The sequence below is a fragment of the Typha latifolia genome, chromosome 7 (assembly GCF_019914945.1).
Source record: "Typha latifolia isolate L0001 chromosome 7, TyphaL0001v2, whole genome shotgun sequence".
Lineage (NCBI taxonomy): Eukaryota > Viridiplantae > Streptophyta > Magnoliopsida > Poales > Typhaceae > Typha > Typha latifolia.
Window position 1 is genome coordinate 9,856,435 of NC_133092.1, and position 27,372 is coordinate 9,883,806.

The 27,372-nt window shown below is 35.7% G+C and overlaps 2 protein-coding genes across 2 annotated transcripts; one reads left to right on the plus strand and one right to left on the minus strand.

The window, feature by feature from the left end:
* Positions 1-3,533: 3,533 nt before the first annotated feature.
* On the plus strand, positions 3,534-17,018 carry LOC140791639 (fimbrin-2-like). The gene is made up of 14 exons (XM_073142241.1): positions 3,534-3,748; positions 3,856-4,035; positions 4,120-4,346; positions 4,446-4,617; positions 5,530-5,568; positions 5,736-5,804; positions 5,905-6,021; positions 9,984-10,198; positions 12,890-13,045; positions 13,163-13,362; positions 13,568-13,725; positions 14,587-14,683; positions 16,274-16,365; positions 16,465-17,018. The coding sequence occupies exons 1-14, from the start codon at positions 3,662-3,664 to the stop codon at positions 16,645-16,647; spliced, it is 1,992 nt and encodes a 663-aa protein (XP_072998342.1). The 5' UTR covers positions 3,534-3,661; the 3' UTR covers positions 16,648-17,018.
* Positions 17,019-23,173: 6,155 nt separating this feature from the next.
* On the minus strand, positions 23,174-25,039 carry LOC140791640 (rho GDP-dissociation inhibitor 1-like). The gene is made up of 5 exons (XM_073142242.1): positions 24,766-25,039; positions 24,553-24,619; positions 23,746-23,964; positions 23,535-23,659; positions 23,174-23,440 (listed from the first exon to the last, which is right to left on the minus strand). The coding sequence occupies exons 1-5, from the start codon at positions 24,988-24,990 to the stop codon at positions 23,360-23,362; spliced, it is 717 nt and encodes a 238-aa protein (XP_072998343.1). The 5' UTR covers positions 24,991-25,039; the 3' UTR covers positions 23,174-23,359.
* Between the last annotated feature and the right edge of the window lie 2,333 nt (positions 25,040-27,372).

A 27,372-nucleotide genomic window follows, 5' to 3' on the forward strand; every position in this document is an offset into this window, starting at 1 on the left:
TGTGCTCGATTCGGTCCGACCTAGTACGAGTGATGCAAACAGGGTCAGATCAGATCACATCAAGAGGATATTGGGCTCAATATATTGAGTCTAGTTATCTTATCTGCTTATTTGCTTTAATTAGAGTCTTATTATGTTAGAATTTATTAGTTAACTAATTCAGCTATGCATAGTTTTAGGAAAATATTAAAAGAATATTCCATAGATGACCAAATACTACGAAACCACTTGGAGAAGATCGAAGACGTCCTATCTACAACTTCTGTATTCAAGGTTTCTCCAGATTCGAACTCTATCTGTGGTAAAACAAAGAATCAACCTGAGAAGGATAAGGAATGCTGATTTATCTAACTCATGTTTATATCTTATGTAAGCACTTAAGAGATGTCTAGTTAAGTCATGTAAGCCACTAAGGCAAGTTCAATTAAGTCATGTAAGCCTCTAAGGCAAGTCCTAGTTTGAGTCATATAAGCCTTTAGGGTTAGTCTAAGGCAAGTCCTAGTTTTAGTCGTATAAGCCTTTAGGGCTAGTCCGAGTAGAACTTATTGTACCCGACCTCTATATATAAAGGGGCTGGGTTTTTTTGTTTATGAGGAAATTGAATGGAAAGAATATTGAGTTAAGTTAAGTTTATTTACCTTGCATTACTTATTGTCCGTATATTTTACCGTAGCCGTTAGATCGTTGTTATCTTTTTAAGAGTAAATCTAAGTTAGAAATTCTAATTCTACCTCCAACCCATAGCCACCATCACCTCCAGCAACCACCCTATCCTACGGCCGTCCACCACCACCCTTGGCCATCCGCCACCCTTCGACGACTGCCGTGACATCTAATATTTACTATTTTGCCCTATTCTGACCTTGCTCCACTATTTTAATTATATCTTTCCATCTAGACATCCGATTGATGTGAATCCAAAGCCATTAGAATCCTATCTCGTGAGGCTACTACCATCTAAATTTTCATAATTTCTTATATCCAGATCAGTCTAGATATGGTCCGTAACAATGAGGACTTTCAAGCCATGTTGACTAAGCTGACTCAGTCAACAATACTTCGAGCTTACCGGGAGGAGTTCAAGCGGATATGCAACCGAGTCACTAACTAGTCTAACTCAGCCCTAAAGAGTACCTTCATTAGTGGGCTCAGGCATGACATTCGGGCTAAGGTCAAGGCTTTGAGGCCCACTACTTCTAATAAGGCCTTCTCCTTAGCTGTTCTGATGGAGTCTAAGTTGAATCAACCAGCTGAACCAAATCTAAAAGGAGAGAAGAAAGACAGTCCAAGCCCATGACCCACTAGAGACAGCATCTCCCCCAACTCAACCTGCACCAACGACTTAGCCTAATCGACAAATGATCTCGCACCGCTTTGTATCCAATGACTTGGAAGATCACCGAAGAAAAGGCTTATGTTTTCACTCTGACGACCGATTTACCCTTGGTCATAAATGTAAGTGCTAGCCAACCCACGTCATGTTCCTAGGCGGACTCGACGAAGATGAATCCGAATCCACTAATTAGCACGACAAGTTGTATGAGTATAAGGACATGAGAGACTAGTCACCTTGAGGACAAGGTGTCGGAAGCGTGGTGGATTGTTACGATCCGACCACATAGGTTAAGTCGAGTCAAGTCGTGTCGAGTCAAGTTAGTTAGTTAGCTTTTATCTTCTTGTTTGAATTTCAAATAAATCGAATAATCCGCATGTGGATTCGATCCGCTAGTAAATTTTACTCCTATAAATAGGAGTAGACATGTGTTGATAATAATCATGGAATATATATGATTTTAGCCAAATATTTCTTACCGCCTTTATCTTTTATTGTAGCCGTTAGATTGTCTTATCTTTCTAGGAGTAGATCATAGCCGTAGAAGCATCCGACCTTCCAAACCCTAGCCACCTTCCTCCACCAACAGCCACCCTATTTTACGTCGTCCACCACCAACCTTGGCCTTCCGCCACCCTTCAATGACCGCCGCAACGTCAATTAATTACTGTTTTGCCCTATTTGACCTTGCTCCACTACTTTAACCATAACTTTCAATTCGAATCTCTGATTGACTTCACTCCAAAGCCATTAGATTTGTTACTTCTGAGATTACTACCCCTCAAAATGTCAAGATCATCCTACGGATGGACCGTTCCAGATCTAGTTCGTAATAGAAAACCAATGCCCTCTTAACCTAATATGTTAAATTATTCTTACTATATACTTAATATGTTAAACATAATAAATATGTTATAAACTAAATATTTTTAAAATTTAAAACTAAAATATCATTAAGATATTAAATAAAATAATTAAATATTAAGGATAATTATGTAATTTTGTAAAAATAGTTGACCCACCTGGCTCGCCAAAAAACTAGTTGGATTACATGGTTCATCGGTTCAAACCATTCGATCAATTGTTTATTCGGTCTAAAAAACAATATCGAACCAGTTTGGTGGTCGATTCACCGGTTCATCGGTCCGGTCTGGTTCTAATAACTATGCAAAAAAAGAGAGTTTGAGCTTTGCTTAAGTTTAATAAGTGAGTGAACTTTATAAATATGTCGAGATTGAGCGGCTCACAAGCTATGAGCTTTATTGACCACCCGAGACTAGTAAGGATGAAAATTGGTTAAATTAATTCCAATTTGACCTGCGATCCTACTCGATTCGGATAAAAAATCCTACTCGACTCGGATAAGGGTAGAATAAAAAAAATGGATACAAATTTTGATACAGGTAGAAATCTCGGATATGTATAAGGACATCAGATATCCATTTAACCACATTGTTTGAGTGGTATATAATTTTTAATTTATTTATTTAAATGGTGAATATTTATATTATTACTAATAATGTATTCTATATTATTTTTAGAGATTGATTTTACTAAATTTATATGTATTTGATATGCAAAAAAAATTCTTTATTTTTAAAACTCTTAATATTTTGTGTTAATTGTCTCTAAAAGAAATATCATAATTTATTTAAAATTTGATCTACATTTATTTAAAATTTGATTCTCTATCCAAAAATTATTCAACTTTTGCTATATCTAATATTCGTATGTAAATTCGTATTTGGACCCAAAATATAAATCGACCTTGGTTTGAGTATATTCACCCCTACCCAAGAGGGATGAATAATAAGAACCTACAGATAAATACTGGAGGTTTGTTTGGGCATAAAATAATCTACCTAAATAGTTCAGTCCCCAACGATTTGGGTACATTCTTTTGGTACATAGGTCTAGTTAGGCATTTCGGTACCAAACACAGCATTGCTCATTCATTATCTTCACGTGTCCCCCCGTGTCCGGTCCATCTTTATTTTCCTCGTTTCTCGTTCGCGTTTCTATCTTTCCAATGCTATCCGTTTCTCAGATTCGATTCCCTCGATATGTTTATATTTTGCGGATTAGGCTTGCCAACGGAAGAGAACTAGTAGAAGTTTGAAATCCTCACGGAGCCGTTGCTCCGTACGTTTCTTCTACTTTCCGTTACAACTCTCTCTCCCTTTATACACACTCTCTGAGCTGCAAAGAGCCCCACTCTCTCTGTCCAGTCTCTCTCTCTCTCAACCCCCCCACACTCCAGTTGCATCCAAGAACCAACCACCTATAGATCAAAGCAGCCAAAAGCAATCAAACACCCCAAATTTCGAAATGGCTGGCTTTGTTGGTGTTCTTGTCTCAGATCCTTGGCTCCAGAACCAGTTCACCCAGGTGGAGCTCCGCTCCCTCAAATCCCAGGTAAAGAAAAAAAAATGGTGAAAAATAATCCATCACTCCTTTCTCTTCCATTCCACACCGTGGTTCTAATAACTCCACTTGCCTTTTCTTGATTTCTTTGGTCGTAGTTCCTCTCAATGAGAGATCATGGAAGAGCTGATGGTGGATTAAAGTTATCCGACCTCGCCTCCGCAATGTCAAAACTTAAGATCAACGGCGACGGCCTCACCGAGGAGGAGAGGTCTTCATTTCTTAGAGAGTCTTACGCTAACCTCAACGAGCAAGTCGATTTCGAGCTCTTCCTTCGGGTTTGATTCATAACCTTTTGCTCTTCATGGAGAGACCAACTTGGCTGTTTGTGTTCATGTGTTGTTGGGTTTGTTGCCTTGAAGGTTTATTTGAAGATGCAAGGCCAGGTCGGCACGAAGAGCTCCTCCTCAGCCTTCCTAAAGGTGGCGACGACGACTCTTCTTCATACTATTAGTGAGTCGGAGAAAGCCTCTTATGTCAGCCATATTAATAACTACCTTGGAGAAGATGGTTTCCTTAAGAAGTATCTTCCAATTGATCCCATGACCAATGACCTCTTTGAGATCTCGAAGAATGGTGTTCTTCTTTGGTAACCATTATTGATTTTAAAGTATATCTTTGATTGCTTGGATGTGATGATGTGGGTAGGCATTAAAGGAGATTGTTCTATTTCGTTTGGTGTGTGAAGTAAACTTATTAATGTGGCTGTTCCGGGGACGATTGATGAGAGGGCAATCAACACAAAGAGAATGCTTAACCCGTGGGAGAAGAACGAGAACCATACACTGTGTCTTAATTCAGCGAAGGCCATTGGGTGTACTTTGGTCAATATTGGGACACAAGACCTAGCTGAAGGGAGGGTATGTTCTGATTTTCATCATAATGGCATACCATAAGATCTTTACTTAGTTGTGAATACGCATTTGGTGAATGCACCATAACACAGTTATTGCTTTTCATGTTCCAGATATGTGAATCAAATCCTAGTGTAATCATGAAAATTCCCTTAATGTAATCTTATTATGTATAATCTAGTATTGTTGCCTCTTTCAATTTGCCTACTTTCTTTTTCTTATCTAGAGGATGACACAATATTTTATGACATGATATTTTATCATAGTGATCTAGGTTGGTGAATCTTCCTACAATGGTGAAGTTTTGAATGAATTTCTTTCGCTGAGTATCTTAAAGGATGATACATTGGCTGGATAAATTGTTTTACTTCCATGAAATTGAAATAGTTTCTTAATGCTAGCCTAGTGTTTTAGCCCCACTGGAGTGTCAAATTGGCCCCACGGAGATTGTCATCTCTACCTTGTGACGATGCATTTTCATGTTTACATGAATTATGAAGAGTTTATCTTAGTCATTTGATGTGATTAATGCATATATATATATATTTATATTATTGTCCTTGTAGTTCTTAGTGCAGGTCGATACTTGATAATCTTGCTTTATTGGTACTTCTCTAGCAGTTCACGTCAAAATCTGGAGGACATATAAAGCCATCCCTTATTTAATCTTTCCATGGATCCATGTATAACTCTAGTTCTGCTTCATAGAATTGGAAAGGTTGGCTAAATATGTTTAATAGCTTTACTTCAATTGAGTACTGACTACTGCATTAAGAATATCTCATGCAATATTTGAGGCTTTGTTGCTCTGCTCTATGTTTAAGAAATGATTCCATATATCAGACTCTTTGTAAATGATAGAACGCTCTAAAAAGGCTTTTTACTAATGTTATTCTACCTTTTATGCGTGCTTTGCAGCATCATCTTGTCCTTGGTCTGATATCACAAATTATTAAGGTACTTATTTGTTCTGTAAGAATATTCTTTCCTTTGTGAATTCAACATGCAAGTTGCAAAATATACAAAAACAGCAGAGAAGCTGCTTATATCTTTCTCTATATAATCTATATTATATTATTGGGACGTGAGTTGTTTAATCTTGTCTGACATAATTCTTCCATCAGATACAACTTCTTGCAGATGTCAACCTGAAGAAAACACCTCAGTTAGTTGAGTTGGTTGATGATAGCAAGGTGGGGTAATGATATCTGATCGTAGCTCTCTTCAAAACCTTCATGCTGTTGTTGTCTATCAAATAATTTAAAAGAGATGCATCTATTATGTAACTTGCAGGATGTTGAGGAGCTGATGAGCTTATCCCCAGAAAAGATTTTACTTAGGTGGATGAACTTTCAGCTGAAGAAAGGTGGCTTTAGAAGACTGATAACAAATTTCTCATCAGATGTGAAGGTTTGTTCAAACTTATGATGTTCTTATGATGTAGATCGACCTTCATCTAAAGCATTTCTCTTCTCTACAGAAGTATACTATGTATCGTTACTCTTCAGACAGCTGACTGACGTTTTACTGTTTACTGAATATCACTTTTCCTTTTCTATGTTTTGAGTAGACTATTTACTGTTATATCTGTTTATCACTGCCAGCTCAAGTTATCTATGAAGTGTAATGCTTGGTTCACTAGTTTATTTTCCAGAGATGCAATTCTTTTTGCTATAATTTCAGCATCTATCATTTCATTAGTGTAATGCTATAATTTTGCTATATAGAAAGTTTGTTGCAGAATATGCAGGTCATTACAAAGTTTACTCAAAATCCTTAATTGGCTAAACTATCATTTCATTATGCCGATTGTACCTTTGCTCTAACCAAAACTATTGCAATGTTTGCTCCTATAGTGGTGTTACGGATCAGATCTGGATCGATCCGGATGTAAGAAAATTATAAAAATTTAGGTGCTGATAGCCTCATAAGATAGGATTCTAATGGCTTTTGTTTCATGTTAATCGAATGTTTGAATAAAAAAAATATAATTAAAATAGTGGAGCAAGGTCAGAATAGGGCAAAATGGTAAATATTTGACGTTGTGGCGGTCATCAAAGGGTGGTAGATAGCCAAGGGTGATGGTGGATGACTGTAGGGTAAGGTGGTTGCTGGAGGTGATAGTGGATATAGATTGGAGATAGAATTTGAGTTTCTAACTTAGATCTACTCCTAAGAAAATAAGATGATTTAACGGCTATGATAAAAGCGATAAATGCGAGAATAAGAAGATAACTAAACTCAATTAATTCTCAATACTTAGATTCTTGGATGAATAAAACCCAACCCCTCTATATATAGAGGTCAGGTATAATGAATCTTATTCGGACTTAGCTCTAAAGGCTTATATGACTCAAACTAGGACTTGCCTTAGAGACTTATATGACTTAATTGAACTTGCCTTAGTGGCTTAAATGACTTAATTAAACTTGTCTTAGTAGATTACATGATTTAACTAGACTTGTCTTAAGGGCTTACATAAGCATGAATCAATTAAAAGAGATAAATAAGCTCGATCTATCAAGCCCAATGTCCTTATGATTTGATTCAATTAGGTTCGGATCGTATCAAGTGGAAATGAGAATTCACTATAGCTTTTCTCTTTGGCTATACTTGAGTCTTTGGGATAATATGGGAGAATTCTAAGCTTTTCCACCAAGCTCACATTTAAGCTAGTTAGTTGTATTTATATCCCCTTTTGGTATCCCATTTTGTTATGCTGAGCTTGGTGATAAGATTATCCAGACAAGTTGCTAACTTCTAGGTATCTAGTCCTTGAAATTAGACTTCATCCATGCCACTGCTATTTCTTTTAGGTGGAGTAAATCAATGGACATGCCTATGTGTTGCATTTACCACCTAATATGGGGACCAATTTCACTTTTATCGATGAAAACCTTGCACATTAGTCATAAACTACAAGTTCAGCCATTTTTAATCCTTCAAGTTCTATTTCTATTTTACTCACTCTCTTATATCCAATGTTTCCAGTATCAGGATCGGGATCGATATCGGCCGTCTGGAAAAAACGACACGTATCGCCGCTCGTATTGGATAAGACTATTTTTTAATTATATAAAATTCTAAATATTATTTAAAAATGCAAAAGAATTTCTAAAAATTTAGAAAAAATGAGAGGAGAATAAGAAAATAAAAAATACTCACGTATGAAGCCTAAAAACTTAAAAATGTATTAACTTACTTAAAATTCAAAATTTTGATGAATATCAAGCTCTCTCTCCCCTCTCCCCCTCAAAATTCAAAACTTACTCAAAAATTATTCACATAGACAAGGTTCATATTTTCTCTTTACTTCTTCCCCCCTCTATCTTAGGCTCTCAGCAACTAGTGCTGCTGCTTCACCATAGCAACAATAGTAGAGATCGTGGAATCTACTCAGTGCAGGAAGAGAAAAAGAAAGGGAATAAGAGGAATTAAAAACTGAAAAAAAAAATAAATAAAAAAACTCATCCGAGGTTGCCGGAGGTCGAGGTCGCCGGTGGAAGAAGTGAGAAAGAAGAGAAAAAGAGAAAGAGAAAAATGAGAGAAAGAAAGAAAAAAGAGAGAAAAGAGATAAAATGAAGCAGGTGGAGGGGTGGGGTTCGGGTCGGATCCCACCCGTTCCCGCCAGTTTCGGGTAGGATCGGCCAATAAAGAGGTAGGTTGAGGAGTGGGGTTCGGGTCGGATCCAACCCATTCCCGCTAGTTTCGGGCGGGATCAGCCAATACGGTCGATCCCGTCCGAAATAGATCGGGTATCGGCCGATACTCCCTGGCTAGTTTCGGCTAGGATTAGGATCGGCTCTAGCCGATCCCACGATCAGTCGAAACTGGGAACTATGCTTACATCCACCATCACCATTTTAAAAGAAGATGAAGACGAAAGACATTGGGAGCATTTTTAAGGATTGCATTTCTTTCACATGTTCCATAGGATATCACATGCTTACTGTGAAATGAAATGACAAACTTCATATTGCACATGGATTATGGATATGGATATTTAGTACCTAGTAGGAAAGTTCTATTACTTCCACTGTGTCCTCAATTTGGCAGAGTCAACTTTTCAAGCTGGAGAGATTTGCTGGGGTTATTGTCATGATCATGATGGTTCTGCACCTATTTCCTTTTTGAAGATCTTGACCATTTTAACAAATAAGGTTTACACTGGACTTTTTTAGGAAATTAAAAGCTGAATTGATACGCTCTGGATTGGATTCTAGTGAGAGTTGTTTGATTTATTTTGGATTTAATTGTATTTAGTCTAATAACCCATTTAGTTCATCATCGGTCTTAAAGATATATTATTTTTGGGCCAATTTGAAGTATGTGTGGAATGTAATTCTTGATCATGTCATATGGTGTGAAAAGTCACCCTTGATCATATCTTGGTTACTATTTGATATAGTAGACAGCCACAGGAGATGTTTTTCTTAGCTACACTCAATCAAATTAAGTTGTCTTTTCCTATGTCTGTGCGCAATATATGCTCAGGTCCTCCTGAGTGAGCCTGTTCTTGATTCCATTTGGTTCCTTCTCTTCCTTTTGCCTTTCTTCTAGTTTTTTCCACTCTCTTTTCCCTTTACTTTTGCTCTGGATTAATATTTAACAGCCAACTGAAACAGATCTAAACACATATAGCAGACCTGGTTGACCTTCTGGTCGCTTTTGCGGATCCAACATTTACAAGTGATGTAAGACATGGTTTTAACTCTTTCATTGACTGCCTATGCAAAATTGGTGTTTGTTGTTGATTAAAAAATCTTCATGATACTCCAATATTATGTAAAAGCTGTTTAGATGTCTCCTTCTAGGCTAAGCACCTAAGTAGCTGCCTTGGCTTTTATGAACTACTTTACCGACATAGCTTCTAATATATATCAAGATAGTAGATAATTACAGGCTTTCTTAGTTCATCACTTCCATTTATTTATTATTTCTCTATATTTATGTTCTTGTATATTAACTCATCAAATGCTCTAAAAACTTAAGTTATTAGATAATGGTTGTTTTTGTTCTTTATATTCTAACAACCTCATTTTTGACCTTACGATATTTTGATGTGCCTAAAAAGTGGATTGACTTTAAATAGGTATTTTTCTTCTTTTTCTTTAATTTAATTGGCAAAGTAGGGTCTAGCAGGGTTCAACAATCTGTGAACAAATTAAATTTACTTTTTTAATAATGGGCTTGTCTTTTGGACATGTGACGGTAGTCATCTTCTCTGTTGCACAATCCTTTTGTTTGCATGAAAGTGGATTATATGTTACCTAGAGCTTTGCTCATTTATTATTATTTTGGTAGTCCTTCCAAACTAAGACACTAGTAGTTGAGTTATAAACTTATAATGACTTACCACATGATCTTTGCAGGATAGTGAGGCTTATTCTTGCCTTCTAAATGTTCTAGCTCCTGAATGCAGTAGTAAACCATCTCCAATGGCCATCAAAAATCTTCTCGAAAGAGCAAAATTAGTTCTTGAGCACGCAGATAGAATGGGTTGCAAAAGATATCTGACCCCGAAGGACATTGTTGATGGTTTGCCAAATCTCAATCTTGCTTTTGTTGCACATATTTTCCAGAAAAGGTGAGATCATGTGCTATTTGATATCTACATTCTTTTAAAATTTCTGTTATTATTAGAGTTTCAAATACGTAATTGTAGCTCGAGTGTTTGTTTCTTCTGTTCTTAATGTAGAGCATCATGTATTATACTCTTGGAATGACATAACATTTCCATTTAAAAATCAACTATCATGTACTTGAGAGTTCATTACTAGTAGTGCATCTTTAAACTTCCACTGATCTGCTTGTGCTCCATGTGATGACCATATTGGACTGAATTTTGTATGACAAGGAATTCTATCTGAGTATGGATACTAGTGGGCAGGTCCACTCAAGTATTGCCATTCAGATTCAACCTATTCTGATAATCCAGCCATGAAATTGCTTGCTTCCAAGATTATGTTGAGCATATTCATCTTCAAAATTATCGTAAAAGAGGAAATAAACTAATTAAAGTGCTTTACAAACCTATAGTTACTTGATTGAGTGATCGGAGGCCTCGCCACATGCTCGAAAAGTGACCTACACTAGTTGCTATAGCCTTGATAGTGATAGTATTAAAATTAACATTATGGTTTGCCTGGGGAAGACTTTTGACATGCTTTTGTCAGGATTTACAAACTGGTGGTTGGCAATGGAACTTTTCATTGGAAAAGCAGGATAAATGTTGTGATGTGAAATGAAGTTGAGATTGTTCAATGGGAAAAGGAATGCAATGGAGCATGAAAAAGTTCACCTTAGTTGCCTTTTAGGGTAGTTTTGAAGCTGAAGTTGGAATCTCACTTAAAAACTCCAGCCTTTCTAGTATGGTGCAGTGGTTGTGATGGATGCTTGACGTAGAAATACAGAATGAGACTCTTGTGTCTTGATTTATATAATCGGTCTTAGATATTCTTCCTATCTTTCTAGAATATAGGTGTAGAGGAGCCATGCTAGAACAATCTATTGTCAGCTCCAATCGGTTTGAAAGTACAAAATTCTTCCCTCCATGTCAGCTTCAGCCTAATCAATTGCACGATATGGTTTTTCTCTTTTAATAATGTTCCCTTATTAGGTAACTTAAATTAAATTAAGGAATATAATACTTCTGTGAGGCACTGATGATAACTCAATGGGGCTATGAATCCAGGATCAAGATAATGTCTAGATATTATGTAGCCATTTTGAGTCAAACTCGAGCTAGGTACCTCAGAATTGACTTCCACTGGACTAACCAAGAATTATTCTGCTCCTGCTCGACTCAGTTAATAATTGAGTAAAACAAGCCTAACCAAGAATTATTCTAGCATGAGCAGCTGACAAGACAGCAATTTCTTTGGTACCCTTATCTTGGACATTAATCCCCTCTTATTCTATCTGCGAGTATCCTAGAATTTTTTAGTCAGATTTAAATGAGATACATTTCTCAAGTATTGTGCCCAAACTCTGCCGATGTCTTCTTTGGCTAGAGAAATCCAAAGATATCCTGAATGATTTCAAACATGAGTTTCCACCTTGCTTTCTAGATCAATGGGCTGCAAAAGTTAGTTTTCTGTTATCACTGTCTGCTTTACACTATCCTTTATTCCTCTCTGTGGTACTTGCTACTTAGTATGTTTATCGAATTATATTGTCCAAATTGGTCTTCTTCCTTTACTTTAGCTAAAGATACCGGCGTCCATAAAAGAGTTTAAACCAGAATACTACAGAATCTTGATTTAGACAAACTGATGGAAGTTCCAATATTTTCTGTTGCACATGCCTTGCAATTGTACTTTCACACTTTATCATTCCATTGCTCAACAAAGGTTGAAGATGTTGGCAACTATGTTTTACAAATCGTACAATTTTAGCATCTGAAAAAGTATGAAAAATAGTCATAATGACATATCAGTTATAAATATATGACTTTCTAATATTTGTCTTTTCTCTTTGGATTCAATTAGATAACTAGGCAATATATTTTGTGAAATCCTTGTACTAACTAATCTTTAATTCTCTGTTAACTTTTAATTCATGAGCTATTAATCAAACTGATTGAAACAAAATTAGAAAATCCCAGAGAATGAAAGGAACTACTGTGCTCCTGTACATGGCACATTTTTAGAATGTATAAGTTATAACTGCTTGAATCACCAAGGTCTACATACAAGGATGTTCATGCAATGCCTGAATTTAAAAGTACCATGTGAAGTGTGGTTTTGAGTTCTGACAGCATCTACTAGTTGGTGACTTACATTTTCCTTAATGAATGGATTGAATTGCTACAAGGCCTGTACATTGTTACTGCCCAATGCTGGTGCATAGAAAGATAAATCCTGAACTACGCTGAACATGGTAGAAATAGAAGTTGATCAGAATTGGGATAGTTGTCCAAATTAATATGATAGGCTGCTACTTCTTGTACTCGAGCTTTCTTGAAATATTTACGTCAATTTTCTTTCATCAAGAACAAATTTCACGAATCCACCTAGACTGATGCATCATAACATCATAAATATTAAAATTTGATTTGTTGCAACCCACCTAAAAAGAACAAAATGCAACAGATGTCTTTAATAGTTGAAACGACCTTATCTAGTTACTGAACATTTTATATTAAGTTTAATGGGGCTAGCTCTTTCTTAGTTTGCTCAAAACATTTGAAGTTAAATAATATTGGATAATTGATGCTTTCGCAAGTGCCTAGCATAAAATCATAAATATACTCACAGCTATGAATTGTAATATGCAGGAATGGATTATCAAAGCAGATGAAACAAGTATCCTTTTTGGATGCAACATTGGATGATGTACAAGTTTCACGAGAAGAAAGAGCATTTAGACTATGGATCAATAGTCTTGGAATTTCAACTTATATTAATAATGTGTTTGAAGATCTTAGAGATGGGTAAGGCATCTAATTTAAGTTAATATCTGTGATATGATTTTTTTTCCCTTCTGTTTGGTATGCTGTTTTTGGGGCTTCAGCTGGTATTCTAATACTTCCTTTGTGATTTTAAAACAGATGGGTCCTTCTAGAGGCCATTGACAAGGTAGCTCCTGGTATAGTTAACTGGAAGACTGCAAATAAGCCTCCAATCAAAATGCCATTCAAAAAAGTAGAGAACTGTAATCAAGTTCTGAAAATAGGGAAACAACTGAAATTTTCCTTGGTCAATATTGCTGGGAATGATATTGTGCAAGGAAACAAGAAACTAATTTTAGGTAGGTTTTATTGTATTTATTATATATCATGCATAGCTTAGGTCTGACATTGATTTGAGCCTTATCTATTTGATACATCTACATTCCATAAAATATTAGTCATTATTCCACTTCTGTTGACATCATTTAGAAGTGGGCACATTGTTGCTCAAACATATCTTACTGGTTTTGACATTGTTTATCTGTTTGGTTTTTTTTATTTCAGCTTTTCTGTGGCAATTGATGCGGTATAATATCCTCCAACTTTTGAGGAACTTGAGATTTCATTCTCATGGAAAAGAGATTACTGATGTTGACATATTGAGCTGGGCTAACAGTAAAGTAAAGAGTTCCGGGAAGCACCGACGGATGGAAAGTTTTAAGGTATGCATTTGCATAGCAACTAAAAGTTTGTGAGTTCTTCAAGAAGTATAAGATTCAAATTTATTTTATTGTTGAAAATGTTACTCATTATCTGTAACTTCTCAAAATGCCAATCATGAGTTGTTAAGACTAGGCTAAAAGAATAGCATTTACTGGTCACCAGCATAGTCACCAGCATATATATCTCACAGATATGGACTACTTTTGAAGGGTTTTTTTTTTAAATGTTTCCAATGATGAGTTACTCTTTCTCACTCATGTATAATTAGAGGTTAAAGTTCTTTTTTGTTGCAGTAAAGCAAGTGGGATAAGAGGGTATACTTTTGGATATCTTGCATGTATACTCCTCAAAATATCTTTATTTGTTTGTATGCCTTGTAAATTTCATATTACATGTATATCCTTTAACGCCCATGATTTTTGCACCAACTTTTAGGTTTTTAACGGTTATAAGTAATAAAATCTTAATAATTTAAAAAATGAAAAGACAAAGATGCCCTTAACTGAAAGGGATACATGTAAACAAGAATAAGGGCAATTTTATTGATCAAATTTTAGTGATCTTTGAATGCCATGTAATAAGAAAGAAGGGTTTTCAAATCCATGCAAAAGTCAAGTGTTTTGATGTGATACATACAAAAAATGAATATTTTATAGAACTTTTGTTCTTTTATAACATCTGAGTTGGCTCATTGCTCCAACTCACTTCATCCCCATATTTTCTCATCTTTCCAACTCTAATTGTCTGCCTATTTGAATCTTATACTTCTGAATATCAAGCCTTTTCTAGCTTCCTGCAGATGCCATAAATACATGTGTTCAAGAAAATTTGATGACTTAGCATGGTTTTCAACTTTGCAGGATAGGAGTCTCTCAAGTGGCATTTTCTTTCTTGAATTACTCAGTGCTGTGGAACCTCGAGTTGTAAACTGGAGCGTTGTAACTAAAGGAGAGACAGGTAAATGAATTTGAACCTGTTACAGAAGAAAATACTTTATTTTGGATTAGATCCATTTTGCTGAATGGACCTAGGTAGAGTGTCCATCAGCTTTTTTACATCATGAGAATTTACTTGATATATTTAACAGTTAATACCTAGAACATTGTTACCAGGTTTATATCTGAGTTTGATTTGTTCATTATTCTCATATCATTTGGTATGTTATCATGTAATTAAGTAAAGTGCCAAAATGGTTCACCTTTCTCTGCAAGCAAGTCAAGTAACTATCAGAAAAGTTGATGTCTTCTTTCTATCTATCTGGACCATCTTTCTGCCTCCAAGGTGGTCCTTAGAACTGATTGCACTATGTGCTTTATCTTTCTTGGATATAATTTGGACACCATGTCAACACTGTGATAAGATCAACAGATTAATTGCCAGCCATCGGCAGGTTACTAATTATAAGTGTCATATCTTATTTCTTTTGTCTTAGGTCAGTAGTTTCTAGTTTGGTCTTTCTCGGATTGAGGTGCATGGGCCCACATATAAGTCAGTGAGTAACTTCAGTTACACACTTTCTTCTTTCTTTCTAATTTCTACATGTCCATACTTCTAGTATTTTAGCAAGATGTCATTGATTTGTAGTTGCAAAAAGAAAAAGGAAATCAGAAAATTCCAATCTTAAAGTAACACAGTTTATGTTTCCAATCCTCCTCTCAATATCATCAAATTGTCTCTTGCAAATTCTCTTTTGTATTTTCATTACTGTACACATATCTAACCTATCACCAATTTTATTTTGGTGTCCATCTGTAATTTCTGTTCATCTATAACAATCTGTCCACCAAATTTAAAGTTAATTTTAACGTTCTTAATGGTTCTGCTATTGCTTGAGATTCTTGCTTTTCTGTCCTTCTGCTGATGCTGTTTGGTGCTTCATTTTACTCAATCATAATTTTTATTTATCTGATTCGCTTCTTTTTTGGTAGCATTTCAGTTATCTTGTTTTCCTCCACTTCTAGCTGTAATTGGAGCATTCCCTGAATAGGTTTGGCTACAATTCTGCTTTCTGTAGGCTATGTTGTCAAAAGTTTTTGGATTTCACTTCTGAGCATAAGCTTCTTGTCATTTGTGTGTCTCGCGATGAGGTTTACTTTTTTCTATTGCACAGATATTATCCTCTCCTTGCTGCTCTCGTCATGAAGCCTATTTTCTGTAACTGCTATTTCTATTATGATTGTTAGATAAATAGAAACTAGGAAAAGTAGTTATAACATGTATGTTAATTTTGCCTCGTGAATCTTCATTTGGAAGTATATTAAAACTGTAAAAGTTCTATACTCTGACAAACAGGCAAGCAAGACAGAAAAAAGCTGCAAAGGTTAATAAGTTTCAGCTTATATCATTCTGCAGTTACCTTACCATTATAGTAAACTGAGTGTTGAAATCAGTTTTTTTAAGTCCTCGCGTAACTGCATTGACTATTGATCTTTCTCTATGATCATATTTGTATTCGTATTGTTTTCATTGGTTGTTATTTTTATTAAATAATAGCTGTTCTGTTATTGCAATAGTTTTATCAGAAAATAACATGCTACAATTATACAGATGAAGAAAAAAAGATGAATGCTTCCTATATCATCTCAGTGGCAAGGAAGCTTGGCTGCTCCATATTTTTGCTTCCTGAAGACATATTAGAGGTAAAGTAACAACACAAATGTTGATAAAAGGTCAACTTTCTTGACAAGTTAGTCTCATTGCCTACTATTTATATACCCTTGATTTCACTTATTCTTCAGGTGAACCAAAAGATGATGCTTACTTTAACAGCGAGCATCATGTACTGGCATCTGAAAAGGCCAACCGAAGACAGATCTGTGCCATCAGATGGTGAAAATGGAAGTTCTTCTGAGACAATCTCAAATTCAACTTTAGATGACTCTGCATCTGAGTCATCAACAGATGATAATGGAAGCAGATAGTTGGTTATATATAAGCAGACAAAACTCAAGCTGACTCCGCTAATTTTTCTTCATCATCCATTTGTTAGAAAGTTTGAAACAAGGAAACTAGTCGCAAGCAAGTAACTTTGATAATGCAAAGGCTTGAACTAGATGGAAAAAAGAAAACACAAGCCGTAATGAATGTGAATATCTACATAAAGTAAGTCCTCAAACTAGCCAGTTTGATGCAAATATATATCAGTTGCCTCTTCAGATAATTATATCTTACAGACTGCCATTTTGAATTGTTGTGGTATTACCTTATATTTTTATTTTGAGAGAGAATAGCGGTATATCCTTATACTGCCTTGCTGCAATTCTTACATAACTAAACAATAGTTCTCTTTTCATCTCTGGCCCTTTGCGTGTATTCTTTTTTAGGCTTTATTTCATACATGTGTTGTTCCTTTTTGTTTTAGTTTATTTTATTAACCTTTTTCTTTTAGTTGAGAAATAGATAAGAAGTATAAGTATTTCTGTACATATGTTTCTATTTCCTTGTTATGAAATGAACTTTGATTTTGAAAAAGCTATGCAACTAAGTATTTCACTTGATAACTAGTACTTAAATCCTTTTTCAGTGAGGCTTCTAATTCACTGAGTTGTGATTCTACAACCACATCCCCACTGCTGAATTTAATTTTGTTTATTTGTATTTACAACAAAAAAAAATATATATATAGAAACAATTGTTAGCAAACAGGCTTTCTATTTTATATTAGAACAATGAATGTGTTAACAAAAAGTAAGCAAAAAACAGAAGCTCCAATTTGTCATGTTACACATAAAAATGAATGTGTTAACAAAAAACTGTTTTTGTTAAAGAAGAATATTGAGTCTTTAAAAGATAGAATCTAAATTTATGGATTCGCTTTTCTCATTTTACCCAGGTTTATCCAAATATTGTGTTTATAGTCGGCCTTTGGGCAATTTTTGATTGGATTCATTTGTTTCTGAAAATCATCGGATAAGATCATGATGCCATACTTTATTCGTTAAATCATATTAATTATTAAAAAAAAAAGAGGCTAATGGGATTATGCTTAGATAGTTAGAGGGGCTCAGTTATATAGAGTATTCTCTAATTCAAATCTTAGCACCATTGGTTTTAATTTGAGGCATCATAAAGTTTTCACTTCTCTCCAAAATATATATTTTGTTGAAAATGTGTAACAATCCAACCTTTAAAAAAAAATTAATTAATTAATTAATTAATTTTGGGCATGACGTGGTTGGCCACACTGTGGTTGGCCTTGTGCCCATGTAAGCTGCTCATGCAACTTGCGTGGTGGGGGCCACGCGCCCACTATCGTTGTCGTAGCCCGGTTATGGCCATCTAGCCGTGGCGGGCCCCGGCACCGTCGCTACCCCTCCTCCACCGCCTTCCCTCTCTTTTTAAGTCTCTCTATCTCTTTCGGTCACTCTCTCACTCTGCTCTCTCTCTACTCTCTCTCGCACTCCTTCCTCTCCTCGTTAACGACGTCGGCCCGCCGCCATCTCCTCAAAGCCACCGCCGTCGGTGAGATCCCTCATTCCCCTTCTCTTTCCTTCTCTCTCTCTCTCTCTCTTGCCCGAGCTCGGGCTCGTCGGAGCCGAGTCGCCGGCGAGAGGCCAGCCGCTGGCCAACAGCGACCTGCAACCCCCTCCCTCACCTTCTCTCTTTCTTTTCTTCCTCTTCTCCTTTTCTTCTTCTTCTTCTTCTTCTTCTTCTTCTTTCTTTCTTTCTTTCTTTCTTTCTTTTTCTCCTTCTTCCTCAGCTTCTTCTCCTTCTTTCTGCACAATGCTAGGCTCGGCCCACCACTGCCTGGCCCAACACTGATGGCAAAATTAATTAATTAATTATTTTATTTATGTTATTTATTTAGGTATTTTTCTTCTTAATTAATGCAAATAGATTATTTAGACATTAACTATTTTAATAATATTATATATTCTTCAATATAATTTTATTAATGATAATTTTTATAATTAATGATTAATTAGGTATAAATATAGGCAATACTTATATTTATTTATTTATATGTCTATTAGATTAATAGATAGATTTATAAATTATAATTACTAGATTTATATTCTAATACCCTCATCATATATATTTTAAGTATTTCTATTAATTTTTTTATATATGATTATTCGGCAACAAATAAAATAATAATATAATTATAGTATTTGAATCGTATCTATAATATAAACCTAGTTGTGTAATCAAAAATAAAGAGAAGTGATTCTAAATCTAATAAACATTTATATTCTAATTGAATTAATTCTAATTAGATAAACGACTAACATCATACTACTTAAATATTTTCAGATTCCGAACCCCTTTATGTGAGATCCTGTGGTCCCTGACGATGAGTTGATGTTTGACTAACGGACGTGAGAGATACGTGGTTTGTGTCTTCTTATCAGATTGTGAGTAGTCTTATCCCCTAGACGCCTTTATCAAATTAGGATATATTATATCTTATGTACACGCATGTTTTGGTCTCCAGCATGATTATATGACTTTATATAGAGATGATTTCAGTCAAGCATATTTTATCATACATTTTGATTGAGTTGATCTGGGATTTGAGTACGTTGGTGATATATAGAGATGATTGGAGATGCAAATAGATTATTCTCTGTTTGGCATCACTGATTCGAGGTAAGGTCTATTCACTGAGCCTTTTGCTAATGACTCTCTTATTTCTTTTCTAACCCATCAGATATGTGGTATGTGATAGCGACTTGAGATATCTTGAGAAGATATTTTAGAGTGATGATGAGGTGAGCTATAGATGCGAGACGGTATAGATGATAGTTTATATAGAAATTGAGTTGTACTAATATTTGATATTTGTATTCTTTTGTATTAGACGGTGATTTGTATAATACAGATCGAATCATAGTGTACTCTTGTATTAGTTGTTTTAGTTGTATCTTGATGGTTTGTTGTGGCCTGTGTGGGTCTTGCCAGATTATGTAGTTGTCTAGTGTATATTATTGTGGACTTAGATATTCATATGTTAATATATTTATTTGGTTAATAGTATGATTTATTTGGTGGTAGATTATGTGATCATGGATAGGTTAGTGTAACAACCTATCCTTCAAAAAAAAATTTCCTTTACATGGGCACGACGTGGCCGGCGTCCTCATGCAATGGGGCAGTGTGAGGGAAGGAAACGCACCCCCTCGCGTCGTCGCGGCCAACCAGCTGCGGCCAATTGGCTCCGGCGTGCCCCAGCACCGTCGCGCCACCTCCAACCCCTCCCAACGCCTCTTTTTCTCCCTATATATTTCTCTCTCTCTCTCTCTCTCTCTCTCTTTCTCTCTCTCTCGTCGAGGTCGGCCTATCGCCGTCGCCACCTCTGCGAGTGCTGGTGAGCTCTTTCTCCTTCTCTCTCTTCTTCTCTCTTCTTTTCTCTCTCTCTCTCTCTCTCTCTTTAGTATTCTCTCTCTTTTCCCTCGTGTCGTCGCCGGCCTACCGCCATCGGGGTGAGCCTCTCTCTTTCCCATTCTCTCTCTTTCTCTCTCTTCCTCTCTCTCTCTCTCTAGTTCCCTTTCTCTTGCCCTTGGGCTCGGACTCGCCGGAGCCGAGCCGCCAGCGAGAGGCCTGCCGATGCCCTCCCCGCCGGCCTGGGTCCGCACTTCCCTCTATCCTCTTCCTTCTTTTCTTCTCTTCTCTTCTCTTCTCTTCTTTTTCCTTTCTTCTTCCGCAGGCCAGTGCTGGACCAAGCCCATCATCCTTATTTTTAGTTATTTATTTTAAGTATTTTTTCTTAATTAATGCAAATAGATTATTTAGACATTAATTATTTTAATAATAATATATATTCTTCAATAAGATTAGTATTAATTATAATTTGTATAATCAATGATTAATTAGGTATAAATATAGGTAATACTCATATTTATTTATATCTCTATTAGATTAATATATATATATATATATATTTGTAATTATAATTATCAAATTTATATACTAATATTCTTATGAGATAAATTTTAAATAATTCTAATAATTTATTATACATTATTATTTTGTAACAAATAAAATAATAGGCTTAAGTATTTATTTATTATTTTATAAAGTAATGACTACATAGTCCTTAATTAATCAAGATATAATTTAATTATAATTAGGTTCTTATCTATACTTATATTTTTATTTATAATTAAAAATCTAGCTAGTTATAAAGATAAATAGAAATTCTAAAATCTAATAAATCATCATATTTTACATGAATGGATTTTTATTAGATGAACGACTAACTTCTTGCTACTTAAATATTTTCAGATCATGAACCCCCTTATTTGAGACCCGTAGACGTTGCTAGCGATGAGTGTCATTCGGTTGATGGGCGGATGTAAAGGATACGTGGTTTGTATTTTCTAATCAGTGTGAGTAGTCTTATCTCCTAGATGCCTTTCTCAAATTAGGTTATATTATATATTATGTACATGCATGTTTTGGCATCCAGCATGATTATATGACTTTATCTAGAGATGATTATAATCAAGCATATTTTTATCATGCATAGAATTAAGCTGATCTTGGATATGAGTATAATGATGATAAATAAAGATGATTAGAGATGATTATACTGTTATGACTTTGTGTCTGAGTGATTTCTAGTATGAGTGTGCATGTGATAGACTATTAGGAGTATGCATGTGTTAGATACATGGTTAGAGTCTACATTGCATTATTATTCTCTTGATTCCTATTCCACATAAATTTTTGTTATGCATTGACTTGTTATCGTACTAGATATATGCATATGATCTGTCATTTAGAAGGAAAGCATGAAATGTGATTGATATGATAGTTGATAGAAAGCGTGAGGATACTCGAGTAGGTGCTAGGGTTAGGGGTGCTTAGAGTGATGATTATGGTCACTGATATGCGATATCTCGTGGCCCATGTACGAGGTCAGTTGAGTCTGTGCACATAGACAATCGGACACATGCCGTTCGCTAGGGCATATGTGGCGAGTTATCCTCACGAGGTTTCTATCAACTATGTGGGTGCCCGATCTGGATGGATATTGATACCCTAGCGGGTGACAGAGTATGATTATATTTGAGATACTCTTGTGGGTCGCGGAGTATGCTATGAGCCTTCGGACATGATGTTGAGACCGGGTACCGGGTGGTAGATTGTGCACAGTGGTCTAGTATGATGATATTATACCGAGATGTCGGTGATGATCGTGATGTTGAGAAATGCATATAATTTTATTATCATCTGTTATACCTGATTATCGAATGGTCAATATGCATCATAGGTGGTTGCATTTGATATCATAGCATGATCATAATCGGCATGCATCATATGTATTATATTTGAGAGAGAGTTATGATAATAGTATGACATGGAGATTTATTTATACATTGTCGATGATTATATATTTTATCAGTTATGACATGACATGTTATATATTTTTTATTTATGTATTATTGAGGAACATTCATATATTTATTCTTGACATGATGCTCTTTCTGATTTATATTATCCTGTATATGATTTACTCTCTGTTTGACATTATTGATTCAAGATAAGATCTATTCACTGAGCCTTTTACTCGTGACTCTCTTATTTCTTTTCTAATCTCCTTAGATATATGGTATGAGATAGCGACTTGAGATATCTAGAGGAGATATTTTAGAGCAAGGATGAGGTGAGCTATAGACGTGAGATGGTATAGAAGATAGTTTAACTAGATATTGAGTTGTACAATTATTTGATATTTATACTTTATTGTATCATATGGTGATTTGTATAATACATGTCAGATTATAGTGTACTCGTGTATCGGTTGTTTAATTATATTTTGATGGTTTGTTGTGGCCTGTGTGAGTCCTGTCAAATTATGTAGTGGTCTAATGTATATTATTGTAGACTTAGATATTCATATGTTAACAAGTTTACTTGGTTAATAGTATGATTTATTTGGTGTTAGATTATGTGAGCACGAATATGTTAGTAGGTAGTATTTAATGATGTCATGATATAAGTGCACAGGAGTGTATCTGTGCGTGACGGGCCCCGCTCGTCATATTTGTGGGTTTTACATAATATTTTTCTTTCCGAGAAGTTTTACAAAAATATTATTATCTCATATTTGAATACTATTACTGAGATAATCCTTTTTCTCTTGTTAACTGCAATCCAAATATTGACTATGATGAATAATTTGATTTGTAAAAATGTCAACAAGGATCTTTTGATGGACAGATGATATTATTACTTGCATGCTAAAGCACAAAGGTCCAAATAATTTTATACCTTGGAATGTCTGCTATCATAAACGTCGCTTGATTTATGATCTTCTCTCTTTGAATGACAAGAAACTTGTCACTGTTGTCAAGAAGAAAAAATCCTTCAAAATCTACTGAAATCAAATAGCTTAGATGATTCTAAAATTAGAATCTCCATTCTATTACTCTAGGAAACTGGGATTCCACACAAGGTATTACATTCAGAAGAATCCAAATATCCCACATCAACCAACAAAGGAGGTTAAATGGTCTCTTGCATAGAAAATATAATTAGCTTGGTACATAACGAATATATCCTCAGTTCACTCAATATGCAAAGAACATAAGCCAAATCACTCACCTAAATCTTCTAGAGAAATTGTAAAAACTCATATCTCTTTCCGGATGGATGGATTGAATAAAATTAGGAGCATTTTAATCACACTCAAACAGTCGACGGCCAGTCCTTTCTGATCTCAAAGTAGTAGCTCATATCAAGATAGCACTTACCATCGTCGTCCACAAACTGACACAAATGGAACATAATATATCATCTCATACTCAACTCTTCTTTTAAGAAAACTTAACAGAAACTTTGTTCAATCTAGCATAATGTATACCTTTGTTCTGGCAGAATAGGATCCCCTTGCAAATAGACCAGAAGGGGTAGTCTCCTCTTCAAGTTCATATGTGTAAGGTTCCTTCTGAGGACTGAAGGTCCCTAGCATTACTTTTGTGTTCTCCACTGCACAAACATATCAACATGGTATGATGAAGTTGAAGTTAATAAATCACTTGCTCTAAGAAATGAATGAGAAGAGGATGTGTCACCTCTTACTCCAGTCTTCCAGACGGTGTTTGTGTATCTGAGCCCAGAGACAATGTTGTTGGAGACGACGAACGAGAATTTGAGGCGATAACGGCTTCCATCTTTGAGGCCGAAGGCATAGCCCTTTGTGTCCCGCTTAAATGGGATTGGTAAGACTAGATTAGGGCGTTCGGGGGTTAGTATGGTGAGGTCTAGGATCTGCACTTCTGGGTCTGGGTCCTCTGTGCAAAACCACCATTATATCTCCTCTTACTTACATGTTAATGTATCATCGCAATTATGCCATAAGAACATAGAAACAGTTGGGGGAAATTTATATTTAGCACCAATATATATATATATATATGTCGTGTTTATTAGGTTTTACTACATCTGTTAAGTGGGTCAACCTCATGAGAATGTGACATGCTTCAGCTTGGATTTGCAGGATCTTTTCTTGCAAGGAGACTTGAAGTAGAAGAGGAGTTCTTTCTTCTAAGAGTTATATTCCTAATTGGAAAGATGAGTCTATAATTTGCATTGGAGATTTGCAGTGGTGTGATCTATTTTGAGGTTTTTGGAGATTTGTATTGTTCTCATTGATAGAATTTGTATTGAGGATTTAGCTCATCAATTTGCAGAAAATTTTCTGACATTTGCCTTTTCTTTTTTGTGATTTATTTCTTCATGCACAACAATACCTTCTGTGTCTATCCGGGTGCAATTTTATATACCAATAGACATTAAAAAAAACTGACCCTAAATATTTGAGACTTATATTATTGTTGTTGTTGTCAATAGACAGTTAATGAAACTCAGGATGTAAATACCTCCAACATTAGATAAATCAACACTTCCAAGGAGCTGCTCTTTCCACCTCCTCAAGCTTTCATCATCCTGACATTTAAAACCCCATTCACCATGGTACATATTAGATATTTAGACAACACAAGAATTACAGATACTAGCAAAACAATCATAATATGAACATCTTTCTATTCAAATTTTTTTTTTGTTTTTTTGTTTCTCAAGATGGTGCATACCTTGTCCATCTCAAGCTGGTCCTTGAGGGGGACCTGAGGACCTAACAGCACGGATCGCTTCTCCTCGTCGTCCTCATCCTCACCGCCGTCTTCCTCGTCGTTTAGATCCGCCGAGCTCACCGAGGCGTAGCTATATTTCCTGCTTAGCTGCTCGCCTTTCTTGTTCTGTTCCTCATCTTCCTCCTCTTGGTGATCCTTCTTCTCCTTGTGCTCTCCTTTCTCCATCTCTTGGGTTTTGGAGGCAATGCCCTTTGCAACCTGAGAGATATATTCTTTCTTTGTCTTTCTTCTCTAGAAAGAGAGAGTTTAGAGAGAGAGAGAGAGAGAGAGAGAGAGAGAGAGAGGGAGAAGAAGGGAGGAAGAAGAGGTCATTGTTAGGAGGATTGCTATTTTGTATTGCGACAAGTGGAAGAGAGGCCTCCTTTTTTGCGAATTTGAAGACCGTTGGAGGTCTGGCTAAAGATGGAGGGAAGGAGGGCTCAATTTGAGGGGAAACAGGTGGAGGGACAAGCAACGTCCTACGACCTACGTGGGTAGGATCTTCTATAGGAAGAGCGGAGGAGTTTCGTGCAGTCAGAGTACTTGGCACCTCGTCATTGGCGTCCAAGTGGTAAAATAGTGGAAGGATAAAACTTTGGAAATTTGCAAACCCTCTATCTTGCGAGTTATTTTGGCTCAAGCCCTACGTTATTGCCAGCCTTTTACAAAATAACTCCTGCCTTTCACGGAAAAAATATTCATATAAAAAATTAATTAGGTTAATTTTAACTCACCTCACCTCACCTCACCTTAACGTATAAGAATCTAGAAATGAATATTCTAAGTTACCCTTGCCTTTCATGGTTTTACTTTTAGTAATATAATGTTTAATTTAATTCTTCCTTCCTAATTATTATATTTCTAAGTTTATATTATTCCTATCAATGAGTATTCAAATTGTGCTCTTAGCAAAAGTATTTTTGATAATTTCGTAAGCATGGTTACTTAATCTTTGTAGAGAATTTTTTTATTTAATAAGCGTGGGTCTTGAGGTTGTGTGGGAAGTTTCTTTTTTTTCAAAAGTGAGAATTCTGAGTAGTAGTAGCAACCCCTGTTTTATTTTCATTGAAACTGAAAAAAGTAGTAATCTTTCATAAGATTATGGAAACAACACAACAAATAATTTAGCCAATCCCAACATATGGGCCACAAGAAGGTCCTACAACACCCACAAAAAGAAACAAAGTTAAACAATCACTTACATCCGCAAACTAACAAACTACGGAGTTATCTAACCACCGGTCAATTACCACAGTTATCAAAAAAAAAAAAAAAATCTAGACATCCACAATGAATTACACATCAAGAAACAAAGTAAATCATCAGCAACCGCACAACTCCACCATCATTCCTCATCCAAGTCCATAATAGGGTCCCACTGTCAATGCTTCTTCACTATCTCCTTCCCTTGGATCCCTGCCCAGTAGAGAAACAAGGCAATCACCTTATGTGAAAAAGCTTCACAAGTACAAGCACGATTATTGAAAATCTTGTTATTCCTTTCCAACCACAAACTCCGCAAAAGGCACTCAATTAAATTAACCATCATTTTTTTTATCTTTGCTCAGTTGTAAGTCCAGCCAAAACTAGTCTTTCACATGCTTAATGCAATTTTTAATTCTCCACTTTGCCTTTGCAGCTAGCTCTCAAACTTGCATCTCAAAAATAGATGATCTATTAACTCATCCTAAGAGCAAAACACACAACAAGCCTTCAGTCCACCCACGTTTTACCAAATTATCTCTAGTTAACACTCTGTTGTTACATACTAACCACAAGAAGGCTCTAACTTTGAGAGAGATTTTTATTAGCTAAATTTTAGCCAAGTCATTGTTAATCTATTGTGGTTATTGATTGAGATACAGATTGGACATGACCAAACAACTTCAAATTATGTCATTTTTTATCTTTGTTTAAAAAAATAACTTCTGGTAGGTACATTCAAACGCAAGTGGAGGGTGTTCGAAGGTGACATTTAAATGCCTAATTCGCGTTCGCATATCAAAGCCTTATTTTTGGGCGTTCGAACGTCTGAATAGCATTCACATATACACAGGACGATTTTTGGCCATTTGAATGCGATAAAAGTGCGTTCAAACACGAGGTTCAAACGCCTTATTCACGTTCGCATATCCAAAGCCCTGTTTTTAGCTGTTTGAATGCAATCAAGGGGCGTTTCAATATATGTCAGTTAAGTTATTTCATGTTATGATTTGTTTAGAATTTTTGGATAATTGACTAGCATCCAAATATATGAAAAAGCAGCCATCTATTGAGTATTGAATATTGAACTTTGTTTTGCATCTAGGCTTGAGCCAAACTTCTCCCTCCTCCTTCCTCCCCCTCGATGTCCAACCTGAGCTTTCATCTACGGTTGAGGTTAATCCTCTGTCACTTCTCTCTCCTCACGCCAGCAATCAGCTATATCTAAAAGCTCCCTTTCCCACCTCATCTTATTCAAGATACTAATCCATCTACCATAGCCCTCATAATCTCCCATTACCTTAACCATAGCATCCACGTCCATTCCGTCATCTCCTAATTTTTTGTCACCATTTTCTTCATAAA